This window comes from Myotis lucifugus, unplaced genomic scaffold (genome assembly GCF_000147115.1).
Source record: "Myotis lucifugus unplaced genomic scaffold, Myoluc2.0 scaffold_14, whole genome shotgun sequence".
Lineage (NCBI taxonomy): Eukaryota > Metazoa > Chordata > Mammalia > Chiroptera > Vespertilionidae > Myotis > Myotis lucifugus.
The window spans coordinates 8,538,835-8,553,707 of NW_005871062.1; the positions used below are offsets into that span (position 1 = coordinate 8,538,835).

At 40.5% G+C, this 14,873-nt stretch overlaps 1 protein-coding gene across 1 annotated transcript in view; it reads right to left on the bottom strand.

Moving 5' to 3' along the window:
• LOC102433323 (fetuin-B-like) overlaps positions 1–14,726 on the bottom strand; it is an 18,125-nt gene extending 3,399 nt beyond the window's left edge. The window contains exons 1-5 of the mRNA XM_006084811.3: positions 14,502–14,726; positions 14,046–14,156; positions 11,682–11,769; positions 9,651–9,814; positions 8,818–8,919 (exon numbers count right to left, since the gene is read on the bottom strand). Of these exons, the coding sequence (XP_006084873.1) occupies positions 8,818–8,919; positions 9,651–9,814; positions 11,682–11,769; positions 14,046–14,156; positions 14,502–14,726 (690 nt within the window). The remainder of the gene's footprint in view (positions 1–8,817; positions 8,920–9,650; positions 9,815–11,681; positions 11,770–14,045; positions 14,157–14,501) is intronic.
• Positions 14,727–14,873: the final 147 nt, after the last annotated feature.

The following is a 14,873-nucleotide window of genomic DNA, read 5'->3' on the forward strand; positions in this document are numbered from 1 at the left end:
CCAAAATATCCCGCCCCTCCGTTCCCGCACTCGGCAGCCCCCCCCCCCTCGGGCACCCCCAGTGTACACACGGCATACGCTATTTTTTATATTCGTCTGGGGCTGGTAACGGGGGCGATGAATTGTTCCTTTTTTATTTATGATTTTTTTACTCAAGGTGGGAATCCACCTGCGGTGCCCCACTGTTTTACCCACAGGCCTCCAGCGTTTCCCAGCCCAGTCGCACCTTTCTCCGAGGGGGGGGGGGCGGTCCCCACTGGGGTGCCTGGCCAGTCTGGGTGAGGGGCTGAGGGCCGTTTTCAGGCTGGTGGGTGACTGAAGCTCCCAACCTCTCCTTTTTTTCTTTTTCTTTTTTAATTCTGGGATTTATTTACCTTATACGGCTGTCACTGAAACTGAGAGCCGACTTTAGCTCTGAGGCTCGGCTCCAGCTCTGAGACCTCCGCTGCTGAAAGCAGAAATCTCCGTTTGTTTGGCTTCTATAATTGAAACACTGTTGCAACTCCAGCTTGACTAGCTGGCTGGCTGAATGCATGGGGTTTGTTTAGCTTCTATAATTGCAACATTGTTTCTTAGAGTGCAAGCTCAGAGCAGTGGCAGGTGGGGAACCTTGGCTTCCTCCTTCACTGGAGCAAGCAAGCCTCCTGTTCGCTTCAGCTGCCTGGCTGCCAGCTGCCATCTTGTTTGGCAGTTAATTTGCATATCGCCCTGATTAGTCAATTGGAAGCATGTCAGAAGTATGGTTAATTACCATGTTTGTCTATTACTAGATAGGATTATCCCTCCAGGTAACTACCTGTAGGGAGAGCTCAGGAGATTTATCTCAGTGCTGCGGCAGATGCAATGGCATGAGCATGCTCCGCCTATACAGGCATCCTCAGCACACCAGGAAGTGGCATCGCCCGCCTGAGCAGACCCCCTAGAGCCACTACATAGTACCCTGATCTTTCCTACTATTGGTTGCCCTATGGATGTTGTAAACTTCTGATTGGTCTGGAATGTTATATATACTGCTGCACTCACACAATAAACTTGGATCTGCGTCACTGAACCGGTCCCCGGAGTCGGGCATGCTTTGTTAGGACTCCATTCGGCCTCACCCCCGCGGGACCCCCTGCTTCAACTACCCAAACAAATCCAAATTGCCTCCAATGATGGAAAATTTAAAACTTCTTGAGGAAGAGGAGGAGAAAGATGGCTGCCGACGTGAAGGTAGACTGCAAGATAGTGTGTGAGTGAGAGAATGAAAGGAGAGTGTGTGGACGTATGTGGCGTGTATATTTGTGGGTGAGGAACAACTATACTCCAAGGGACTGTTGGGGACCGCTGGACCAGGCTCCTCTGACTGACAGCTCTGCTCCTCTGACTGATAGCTCTGCTGTGGAGACCACACCATCTTGAAGAGGAGAGTGGCTGTTATGGGAAGCCTATACATTCCAGGAATTAACAACCAGAACACCCAGGGACCAGCTGCAAACTCAGGAACACCAGATCTCAAGCAGCACGAATATGCAGACTCAGATGAGCTCTGCACCTTCTCATGGAAAGATCAGATTTCGCATAGGGAGAGGTAAGGTCTGCAAACCAAGCTGGAGAAAGAAACGTGAACAAGGGGATCTAGAGGTTTGGGGGAAGTCTGCATCCCACAATATCCATGGCCCTTGGGGCTAGCGTGATCCACGAATGTGGAAGGAGATCCACAGGGCTGCTGGCAGAAGGGAACTCTAAAAATAAACCCATAGCTGAACTGGGTGCAAAAAAGCAGCCTGAAAGTTTACCAGTTTGCTGGCTGCTTAGTGCCTGGGGAAAAAAGACATGTACAGAGACGTTCACAAAGTTGTGCACAGTGCCGGGAGGTAAAAGTCACGACTTCAAGCACTTACTTGGCTCTTTTTTTCTCTTTAAATCCTTGCTTTTGATTACTAAGTCCAGTACATAGTATCACCCAATTGGGGACACTCTAAGAGACTTGAGGGGAAAGTTGTTTTGGGGGAACCTGGGGATCAGAGAGGGGAGTAACAATCAGAGAACCAGATCTGGGGCAGTCCATTCTACCAAACCAGTATTAAGTGCCACAGGGAAAACAAAATCTAAATACTGGCTGGAGAGGACTTATAGCCCCAGAGGTCAATCCAGAAACACTGTCACCTAGGGGTTGAATCACAAATTGACTCTTGTGTAAACACAAATAAAGGAGTCTAAGAAACAAAGAAGTACTGCCTACTTGAAAATCAGGACTGTGGCTTACAACACAGAGGAGCAGTGGAACGCAGGGAACTTCAATACTGTCCTGACTACCTGACAGGAAACTGGCACGCCAAACAGGACAGTAGAGGAAGTGAATGACCTTCTCTACTGCACATTTTTATTTTTTCATCTTTTCCTTAGGAAACTATTTTTTTTCCTTTTTCCTCACTTGATTTTACCCTTTTAATTATTACATTTTTATTTTTAATCAGTATTATTACTACTACTATTTCACTTTTTTTTAAAGTGTCATTTTATTTTCTCTTTATTTTATTTTATTTTGGCATTAGTCTTGTGCATTCTATTTTCATTTTTCCTTTAGCATCATTTTGCTCTATCTTTATGCCAATACTCTCTTCCTCATTTTTCCCCTTTTGTTGTCCTGATTCTCTTACCCGATTTCTGCTTTAGATTATCCCTATTCCTTCTCTTTTCCCTGTTTTTTCACCCTACTTATATATCTAATGTTCGATCCCTGCTCTAAGTCCATACATACCTCTCTCTTTTCTTTCTTCACTAACCAATTTTTTTTCTCTCTTCCCTTTTTTTGTGTGTTTTTGTTGTTGTTATTGTTTTTTTGTCTTGTTTTGTTCTAGGTTTTTTGTTTTATTTTGTTTTGTTTTGCCTTGCTTTCTCTCTGTCCTATTGTTGTTGTTTGCTTGATTGTTGATTAGAATGGGTTTTTTGGTGCTTGTTTGTGAGATTATTTCTCTTTTTTGTGTTTTTTGTTTTCGTTTTTGTTTGTTTTTTGCTTCCGTTTTTCCTTTCCTCGCTTGTTATTAGTTGTTGTTTGTAGTTTGCATTCATCTCTTGGTGTTTGTTGTTTACATTTTTTTGGGATTAGTGGTTATTCTATTGGAGTTTTCTCCCCACATAAATAGTTTTTCCCCTCCTTCTTTATTATTCTCTTTCTTTTTCTCTCTTACTTTTTTCATTTTCTCAATATAATTTTTGCACTCCTTTTTTTTCTTATCCCATAATTCTCTTTACTCTGGTGGTCACCTTTATTTGGGGTTATTACTATCATGAATACATTTGTGTTCAGTGCCTTATGAATTATGCATTGTTGTGTTGTATTTTGTGCCTTTCAATCAACGCTGGAGAGAGAGATCTACATAACCAGATACCCAGAGAAGAGAGATCGTGGGCAACAAAGAAACAGCTCGCATATGAAAAAATAGGAGACAGCACCAGAAAAAGAGGTAAACGAAATGAAGGCAATGGAGGCAAGCAACCTGTCAGATAAAGAATTCAGAGAAATGTTCATAAGGTCACTGAAAAGAATAGAAGACAAATTCAACAATATGTGTAAGAATCAAGAAGAAATGAAAAATGACATCGCTGCTATAAAGAACTCAATAGAAAGCATCAACAGTAGACTAGAAGAAGCACAGGACCAAATCAGTGAGGTAGAAGACAAGGTAGAAAAAAATACCCAAACAGAGCAGCATCTAGAAAACAAAACTTAAAAACAGGAGGAGAGCCTAAGGGAACTTTGGGACAACTCAAAACAAAACAACATCGCATAATAGGGGTACCAGAAGAAGAGGAAACTGAGCAAGGAATAGGAAACCTGTTTGAAGAAATAATGACAGAAAACTTCCCTGATATCAGGAAGAAAAAACTCATACAAATCCAAGAAGCTCACAGAGTCCCAAACAAAAGATTAACAAAACCAAGAGCTGATTCTTTGAAAGGATAAACAAGATTGATGAACTTCTAGCCAGGCTCACCAACAAGCAAAGAGAGAGGATCCAAATAAACAAAATCAGAAATGAAAGAGGTGAAATAACAACCGATCCCACAGAAATACAAACAATGATGTAAAAATACTATGAACAACTCTATTTCAACAAAAAGGACAACCTAGACAAAATGGACATATTCTTAGAAAAATAGAAGCTCCCAAAACTCAACCAAGAAGAATAAAAAAACCTGAATAGGCCGATAACTACTGAAGAAATTGAAACAGTGATCAAAAGTCTTCCAGCAAACAAAAGCCCTGGTCCAGACAGCTTTACAGGAGAGTTGTAAGAAGCATTCAAAGAAGAACTAAAACCTATCCTCCTCAGACTATTCCAAAAAATTTAAGAGGGAAAGCATACTTCCAAATTCTTTCTGTGAAGCCAGCATTACCCTAATCTCAAAACCAGATAAAGACACCACAAAAAAAGAGAACTACAGGCCAATATCCTTGATGAACATAGATGCTAAAAAATCAACAAAATTCTAGCAAATTGGATTCAGCAATACATTAGAAAGATCATACACCATGATCAAGTGGGATTTATTCCAGGGATGCAAGAATGGTACAGTATCTGCAAATCAATAAATGTGATATATCGCATAAACAAACTGAGAGACAAAAATCACATAATCATATCAATTGATGCAGAGAAAGCATTTGACAAAATCCAACACCCTTTCTTGATAAAAACTCTTAGCAAAGTGAAATAGAGGGATCACACCTCAACATAATAAAAGCCCTATATGAGAACCAAGATGGCGGCATAAGGTACAAACCTGTATGTGCTGCCCCCCACAACAACATTAAAACCACAACTATAAGACAAAAAAGCTATCATCCAGAACCATGGGAAAGCTGACCGAGTGGAAGTTCTACAACTAGAAGGAAAGAAAAAAGCATATTGAGACTGAGTGGGAGGTAGAGGCACCAAGAACACAGGTACGGAGGCGCACGCGAGGCTCTACACCTGTGTGCAGGGTTTTTTTCAATCAGAAGGGGATACAAGCTCTTGAATGCCCTCAACTCATTTACAGCGAGACTCTGGGGTCCCAGGCTCCTACGGGGAGAAATGACACTGTCTTGCAGCTGGTCGGAAAGCGACCATAAATTCTTTCATTGTTATTGTTATCATGTTAATTGTTAACTGTTAACTATCCTGTACCCACCTAAGTAAAAAAAAGTATAATTGTTGACATTAACTATCTTGTACCCAACTAAGTAAAAGAAGTATGTATCTATCATTTTACTTTTACTTTTCATTCAGTCTCAGAAGTTCCCTCCCCCACGGCTTTGCTTTCACACACCTCCCTAATCTATCACCAATGGATTTTATGTAACCCACTTACTTCTCCTCCTTTGATTGTAATGTATAAAACAAAGTGAAAAGCTGCCATTCTCCTGAGCATTTTCCAAATATCTTGAGACTCTGCTTCTCAGGAATTGTAGACAGTTTGGCTTAAATAAACTCACAAAAATTCTTTACAGTTTTGAATGCTTTCACGTTAACACTCTTCTCAGAAAAAAATCACTCTCGGCTACTTCACCTTTTCTTTATTTAAAAAATAAAATAATTTTGATTTCTTATTACACATGCAATAGTTATTTAGAATATGGATAAACAGAACAAAAATAAAAAGACCTATAATTGCACAGAAAGATATGATTTCTTTTCTTCTAATCATTTTTCATGTGCATATATATAGTTTTTCTTCTGGAAAATAGGATTATAATTTATATATTATTTATAACCCCCTTTTGTAAGTCAATAATATGTTGTGAAAATCCTTTTATGGCATTGAATAGTCTTCTGTGATCTTTTTAAAAATATGTTTTTATTGATTTAAGAGAGAGGAAGGGGGAGGAAGAGATAGAAACATAGATGAGAGAGAAACTTCATCAGCATTTGGCTACCTCCTACACGCCTCCTGCTGGGGTTTGGGCCTGCAATTGGGCATGTGCCCTGATCAGAAATCAAACCCACCATCTTCTGGTTCATGGATTGATGCTCAACCACTGAGCCACAACGACCAGGCTTCTATGATCTTTATAATGATTACCTAGTATTCCTCTGTTATTTAACAAGTTCTCTTTTGTTAGACACTAAATTATATCTCATTTGTTTTGTTTAAACATTGAAGCTATATCTTTTTATATATACCTAGTTAACTTCTTAAGATAAATTACTGGAAGAGAAATTTTAGACTCACAGAGGATAGACATTTTCAAGTATAAATAGAATATTATTATAAAATGTTGCCTCAATTTCTAAAGAATTTTAAGAATACAGTATTCACATTGAATTTACTAACATGTGTCTAAAGAGAGTGCCTGAATATTATTCTATCACCCATCTCCAGACTATATGAAGAGAAGATTAGAAATTCTTCAGAGCAGGAAAAATCCATTAATGTGGAAAGTTCTTGGAGAATGGTGCTTCAGACCTTCCCTTCTCCTCTTCATCACCAAATCACATAGGGAAAGGGCTCTGAGAGAACCTACTGGAGAGACTGCAGGTACTGGTACCAAGTAGAGCCAGGCCCCTCACACTCAGCCTGGGATTTGCTGAGCTACCATATTTCCTAGGCCTACTTGGAAAACCAAATATCCATCAACTGATGAATTAATAATATGTGGTATATCCCTACAATTAAATATTATTTGATAATTAAAAGAAATGAAGCCCTGATACATTCTACAAAATGGCTAAACCTTAAAAATGTTATGTTATTAATGTTTATTGCATTTAACATTATTATATTTAAGATTGTTTTTCTTTTTTTTTTTAATATATTTTATTGATTTTTTACAGAGAGGAAGGGAGAGAGATAGAGAGTTAGAAACATCGATGAGAGAGAAACATCGACCAGCTGCCTCCTGCACATCTCCTACTGGGGATGTGCCCGCAACCCAGGTACATGCCCTTGACCAAAATCAAACCTGGGACCCTCCAGTCCGCAGGCCGACGCTCTATCCACTGAGCCAAACCAGTTTCGGCAAGATTGTTTTTCTTGAAATATTAACGTTTATTGCATGTAAAACAGTAATAAAAATAAAATTGATTTAAATTAAAATAAAAAAAATAAAAATTGTTATGTTAAGTGAAAGAAGACAGATTCAAAAGGCCATACAGTATGTTTCCAATATATGAAATGTTCGGATAAAGGGAAAGTTACAGAGATAGAAATAGATTAGTGGCTTCCATGAGCGTGGGTAAAGGACTAAGGAGACTGATTGCTAATGGGTATGGAGTTTCTTTGGAAACTGATGAAAATATTCTAAAATTAGATACTGATGGTGGTGGCACAACTCTGAGAATACACTAAAATGTCACTAAATTGTATAGGTTAAAAGGGTGAATTTAATGGTGTGTGAATTATGTCTTAACAAAGCTGTTATCCTATGTAATAAAAGACAAAATGGGTAATTGACCATACCTTCGCTATGCTTCCCATTGGCTAATCAGGGTGATATGCAAATTAACCGCCAACAAAGATGGCGGCCGGCAGCCATGCAGCTGAAGCGAGCAGGAGGCTTGCTTGCTCCAGTGATGGAGAAAGTCAAGGTTCCCCACCTGCTGCAGCCCAGCTTGGAGCTCAGAAAGCAACAAAGTTTCAATTATAGAAGCTAAACAAACCCCAAATACCTGCTTTCAGCAGGCTGTGGCCACAGAGCTGGAGCGAGCATTAGCTCCAGTGACGGCAACAAAGTTTCAATTATAAACGTAAATAAATCCCAAGATTAAAAAAAAAAGAAAACGGCCCTCAGTCCCTCACCCAGACTGGCCAGGCACCCAAGCAGGACCCCCACCCTGATCAGGGACACCCTTCAGGGCAAACCAGCCGGCCGCCACCTGTGCACCAGGCCTCTATCCTAACTAGTAAATGGGTGATATTCAAACTGATCCTAACAGCAGAAAGACTGGGAATGACTGGTCACTGTGACACACACTGACCACCAGGGGGCAGACACTCAATGCAGAAGCTGCCCTTTGGTGGTCAGTCCGCTCCCACATGGGGGAGCTCTGCTCAACCACAAGCCAGGCTGATGGCTGCCAGTACAGCAGTGGTGGTGGAAGCCTCTCCTGCCTCCTCAGCAGCACTAAGGATGTCTGACTGTCGCTTACGTCTGCTCCCTGCTGGCAAGTGGACATCACCGAGGGCTGCCGGGCTGCCAGAGGGATGTCTGATTGCCAGCTTAGGCCCAATCCCCTGGGAAGCAAGCCTAAGCCAGTAGATGGTCATCCCCCGAGGGGTCCCAGACTGTGAGAGGGCACAGGCCAGGCTGAAGGATGCCCCCCCCCCGCCCCGATTTCACCGGGCCTCTAGTTATAAATAAGTAAATAAATGGAGAAAAGACTTTGAGGCATTTTGTCCAATTGTGTTACAACACATTGTGCCAACTGGCATTCCCACCAGGTATGTCAGATGGCTTCAAGGCACCCTCTCCATCTTAGATGCATTCTTTCAAAGACATCCTGTTTGACTTTGTCCTTCTTAAAGAGTGGCCCAAGGAATAAAACTGTATTCTAAATGTAACTGGATTTGTTCAGATATAAGTAGGACCACAATCAACCACTGAGAAGGTTTCTCTATATTTTAAAGCCTCTATGATCTTTTTCTGCAAAGGCATAACATTGCTGATGAAGATTGTATTTGCAATAAAATATTATTGCACCTGAGCCACCACAACCTCTAATTAGTCAGTTACTCCTTGAGGAGAAGAAAAATGTCTTTGACAGCTCATACATAATTTATGCTCAATCATACTTATAGATGATCTGGGAACACAAATCTTAAATTATGAAGACATTCAGGAATACTCACCCCAGAGTCAGTGGGCTGATATCCAGAACTGCTGGCTTCGGTTTTGATATCTGGTGACTCTTTGATTAAATATTCCACAAAGTAGGAGGGGCCAAACACCCACTGGTATGACACAAGAGTTGAGAAATAAAAATTAAACCTCTCTATGTAGAGAAACAACTGAGGTTTGGCAGCATTATTTTTATAGAAATCATACATTCTCTGAGTCATTGTCAACACTGGTCTCCTGTTGTCCCTGTAATTCCCACCATGATCAAACCCCCTATTTTGATTTTGTTTTTTAGAAAACATAATCAGCATTCATTTCTTCCCTCTTAGGGATTTGAATGGGTTCTAAAAACCTTCCCTTGGGTGAGCTTAATTTTCTTCAAGCAGTTTTGTTTTTAGATTAGTTTTTCTTTATATGATAGATATCAACATAATTCAAATGCAGATGAGCCTCCATTTCTCCTAATTCACAAAACTCAACATCCACTCCAGGCCTTAAAATAGAGCAGAAGCTGACCTGCTAAATGAGATCCATGGTCAATCAGATATGAGAATGTAGCAGTAAATAGTGAACCTGGGTAGAATAAACCAAGGAGACTCTGAGTCCGTTTCCATTCACGCCTTAAAGGCAACGAGGTAAAATCAAATCCCACAACTCTTGTGGACATTTCATGGAATAACTTAGAAACTGAAACATAACTGATTGAATGTGCTTCAGGTCTATCAAAGCAGGGAGAAAAGATTGGATTATAACCAAAGAAGTGCCTTAATATTCTCCTCTCAGTTTAGAAATCGATAGCAACAGTCATGAGACATTGTTGGTGTAACTGGGATTTCCACCTCACCTGGCTAGAAGCCCGGGTGACTTTGACAAGAGAATATTGCCCTGTTTTGCTGTCCTCATTGAATTTTGCAAGCGTCTCAGTGGCAGTTTCCAGAACATTGGGATCTGACAAGTTAGTGGGGGGTGGGCAGTCGGGACACATTCTCTGAATCTTTCTTCGAGAAACTGTTGATGAAAAAGAGAGTAGTTTAAAAATAAAGTCACTTAATGGTTTTTAATCCTATCAATCATATGACCACAGCAGAAGCAGAGATTAAATAAAAAAAGATATTCAGTTTTGGCAAGAAAAAGGCATTATCTGGAATGAAAGTTAGCTATCAGCAGTGAGTTTTCTGCAATGAGCATGCATTCCTTTAATACTGTATTAAAAAATCAAAGCAAAATTTTTTTTTACCTAACACAAATGTATTTATGCTAGGAATTTTGTTCAAAACACATATGTGTTTATATTGACACAAAACCTTCCCCCCTATTAGTAGCTCAATACATTCTATCATTATTGCCTCTGTAAACCAGTCAAGTATCTTAAAAGGTTGGGATCTTATTATTGGTTTGTCTTATTCATTTCTTAGTCTCTAACACCTAAGATAATGTAAGTGCTTTGCAAATGCTTATTGAGTGAATGAATTAGTGACATATGAAAGGTGCAAGCACTCTCTCTCTCTCTGATTCAAAAATGCAAGTCAGCCAGAAATTGGCCAACTTATTGTATGATTGGCTAGAATAATCATTCTAATGGTACAGCCAAAATTTCTGACTGGGGGTTACAAAACTAGTGTGAAAGTCAGAGTAAGAACTTCTCTGCAAGTTATTACAGAGCAAAACAGTTGATCAATCCTGTATTTATATGAGTGTATTTGGCTACTCTTTGGGGGAGTTACATCCACAATTTGTCACTCGTGGCACCAAATCTATGTGTCACTTTCTGACCTCCCATACCTCTGGTACCTGTGACTTTTGAGTCCTGATCTGTTTTACTAGTTGTTGTTCTCTAATTTAAGTAAGGCTCATCTTCTCAACCAGGAAGCTTCAACTGTGGCTAATACAACATTTGTTCTGTTGCCTTGTCCCTCAAAGGAACCAGCAGCAGTGTTATGACCTGGAGCTTGTTAGAAATGCAGACTCTCAGGCCCCACCACAGACCTGTGGAATGAGAGTCTATACTTGAACAAGACCCGCTAGGGGAGTCACATGCACATAGTAGTTTGACAAGTAGCCATATCCAATTTTCCCATGCATTGGATGCTTGCTTTCCAAAGAGAAGGATCCAGAATGAATACATGTGCATATTTGAAATGTCATTAGTTACACCCTCATACTTAGTTCATTTGTTCAACAATATTATGGACTCCTTACACTTGTTAGGGACTTGGGGGAGGCTGTAGCAGGAAGAAAGAAGGTATAAAATATTCTGCATGAAATAAGATAGAAGACTTCAAATCAAGGCAGTGCATGGTCTATGCTCCATGAGTGCTTACGTTAAAGTTTCATAGGAATGAGAGCAGGAAAGTTTTTTCCTTTCCTGAATAGAGAACATTATAGAGAACATTGGCAGTGGACCTTAAAGAATAAATATGAGTTACAACTGTGTGGGTACCCGGGGAGGGCATCCTCAGCAGAGGGAAAGTTACAAGCAAGATGCAGAGATTTGAAAGTGCAATGTGTATTCAGAAAAGAGTGGGATTTTCAGTTAAATGAAGTACAGAGGTGATATAGTCAGAGAGGTAATGGCAAAGATAGCTAGAAAGGGAGCCTGGAGACCAGTGTAGAGATGATCCCATTTATGTCAGACTAAAAATTTAGGATTTAATTCAATATTCATGAATAAAACTATTGCAGGTAATTTAGGAAGACTAATTATGGGAAAAAGAGCAGTGCAAGTTGAATTTCACAGGGGAGGCAAGTATCAGATACATTAAGAACCTAGCCTTGGTATGAATAGGAAATAAGAACAGGAGCATAGCTCTACTTATTTCATTTTTCATCTTTCATTAAAATAAACAAAATAAACAAAATAAGAGCGCTCTCTTACCTGGGCGAAGAGTACAGTTATAAGCAGGTAAATAAAGAATTCTTAGTGGCCTGTTCACATAATATAATGCTTTGCATTTGCCATAAACCTGGAATCAACAAACATTTTATGACATCATGGCACAAACTCTGACTTTTTAAAATACCCCCCAAAATGAAATTGGACTTTTTATTTTTAAATATATTTTTATTTATTTCAGAGAGGAAGGGAGAGGAAGAGATAGAAACATTGATTGACTGCCTCCTGCATGCCCCCTACTGAGGATAGAGCCTGCAACCCTTGGCATGTGCCCCGACCAGGAGTCAAACCATGACCTCCTGGTTCAGAAGTCGATGCTCAAGCACTGAGCCATACCAGCCAGGCTGGACATTTTATTTTTAAATAATGAAAAATTTAAGGTCAATTTTGGTGGCTTTGAGAGTGAGAAACTGCCAGGGGGTAGTTTCAAACAATTTAAACTTCTGCTGGGACATAGCTATACTACATTTCCCAGCTTCCCTCCCAATTAGGTGTGCCTGTGTATAACTGAGTTCTAACCACATAAAAGGTGAGCAGAAGTGGCTGTAAGTACTTCCAGGATGGCTCATGACGATCTCCTATGTGCCATCTGTCCTCCATGCTTTTTCTATTTCTAGAGCTTGATGTAGATGAGCATGGTGACCACAGAAGCCGTTAGTTGAAGGTGGCAGAGTCTAGAGCCACAGTGTGGAAGGAATCTGGGTCTCCAAATCATTCCTGGAGGAAAGCCTCCTCTTGAATAAGAATTTCTGTTTTGAATTTATATGAATAAGAAATAAACTTCTATCATGTTGGAATCAGTATATACTTTTTGGGCATGTGTTTTAGCAGCTAGTATAACCTTTATAACTATAATTTACAACAGGGTAAATGAGACTCCCAGAAACACCTCTTTAAAATCAGATAGGTGCAGTTTGACAAATCTGGTTACATGATTAGAAAAGATATCTTGATCAAATAGCTTACTTCTAAACACAATCATGTTCTCAAAAGTGTCATATCAATAAATGGAAATAACTCAGGATAATTGAGAACAAATAAAAATTATTTTCAAGCCTCTTCAATGGTCATCTTTAAAAGGATCAATTTTCAGGCCCTTTAGGTCCTGATTCCAGAAAATTCTTCCACAGCACCCCTGAGAGCTTCAACTGTAAGCCTTTCCATTCCCCAGCCTCAAACTTCATATTAGTATTCATTAAAACAAAAAAAGCAAAAAACAAACAAACAAAAAACCCAAACAAATAAAAAGCTCTCCCTTTACTGCTTCCACAATCTTCCTCAAACACACATCCAGAGCACTACAGCTCAGACCTTCTTCTCACAATTTAAACACAGGCCTCGAGCCTACAGAAGGGTCTTGGAAGTAGGAAACAATTTGGGTATCACAACCCCAGTGGGACTCTCAGAAATTCTCCCAAATTAAACTCTGTTTTGTCTAATAGAATTGGAATAACCACAGGGTAACCATTGTCAAGAGATTCTAAAAAAGGATATTTAAAAGATGGCCAGGACCCCCCGGCCCACAAGGCTCAGTGGTCGAGCGTTATGGACCTATGAACCAGGAGGTTCTGGTTCAATTCCCAGACAGGGCATATACACAGGATTTGGGCTCTATCCCCAGTGTGGAATATACAGGAGGAACCCAGTGTTAGATGTGCAGGAGGCAGCCAATCAATGATTCTCTCTAATCACTGATGTTCCTATTTCTTTCTCCCTCTCCCTTCCTCTCTGATATCAATAAAAGTACACTGAGTGGCCAGATTATTATGACCACCCCTCAGTACAATGAAGTGAATTAGCTATGCAAATAATAATAAAACCTTGAGAGTATTTGCTTAGAAAGTTTTCAATATTTTTGGAAGTGTCAACAAAATACTGATGGGGTGGTCATAATAATCTGGCTGGTCATAATAATCTGGCCACTCAGTGTATATTTAAAAAAAATAAAATATGGTCAGAGACATAGAAACATGGAACAAACTGATGAATCTCAGAGGGAAGGCAGGGGTAGGTAGGTGGTGGGAAGAGATTAACCAAAGAACTTATATGCATATATGCATAACCCATGGACACAGACAATACTGTGGTAAAGGACTTGGGCAGGGGGCAGGGGCAGACTAGAGGGGATAAATAGGGTGGGGGGCGGGGAATGAGACATCTATAATACATGATTACATGGAGCCTGGGGTCACAGTCCATGATACCAGTTACGTAACCTAACCCTTTCCCTAGAAATCATAAAGATAAATTTTAAAAATAAAAGATGTCACACAATGAGCAATCTTCACCCTGTATACAGTGGACACCCTGTTTCTCCCCTAAAGTTCCTAGGATACAAACACTTACCTGTTCATGCAGGTGCCTCTCCTCACAGTCCCTCCACGGCTTCTTGCTGAGCACATGACAGGTAGTATGCAGTACGTCCATTGTGAAATAGAACAGAGATCCCAGACCATCCTGTGGGAAGGGGTGAAAAAATGTACCACAGCCCACATGAAGCAGAAACCCCTAAAGACGGGTCCAAAATGTTTCTGATTTATGGCGGAACCAGTGGCTATCATATTTGTGATGATGTCTTATAGTCTATGAGACACTGGACAAGTGTCAGAGTAAGATACTATTAGCACTTGTTCCTGTTAACAGTAAAAGCATGTAGTACAACCCAGCAGAGGGGAGCAGAGACTTCTCAGGAGGTTTCCAATTTGGAAAGCACCTGCCAACATGTGTCCCTGCAGGTCTATCCCATGGCCGGCCTATGCAGCTTGTGCAAACACCTGCCCCAGGTAGGGGATTGTCACTTACCTGTCTGTGTTCTTGGACAGCGCTCACTCGGTTGAGGCTCAGCACATAGCCTTCCTTTAGGTCGTTATTGATGTCCTGCAGGACAAATGCTGCCATACCCAGCATATCTGCATCATTGCAGCCACGAAGGAGGAAAGGCAAGTGGCTGGGGACCTTCAGGGGCACAGATGTAGTGGTGCAGCTCACAGCCAAGGTGCAGAGAACCAGGAGTAGGAGTAGACCCATTCTGTGGGGAACAAGACCAGGATGGTTCAGTAAATGGAGCTGCAAGGATGGGATACTTATAGGACTCTGTAAGGCCAATTTGACTGGTTTTGTAATCACAATCTGAACCTTGGACCAGAATTTAAAACACAATGTCGCATTTTATCT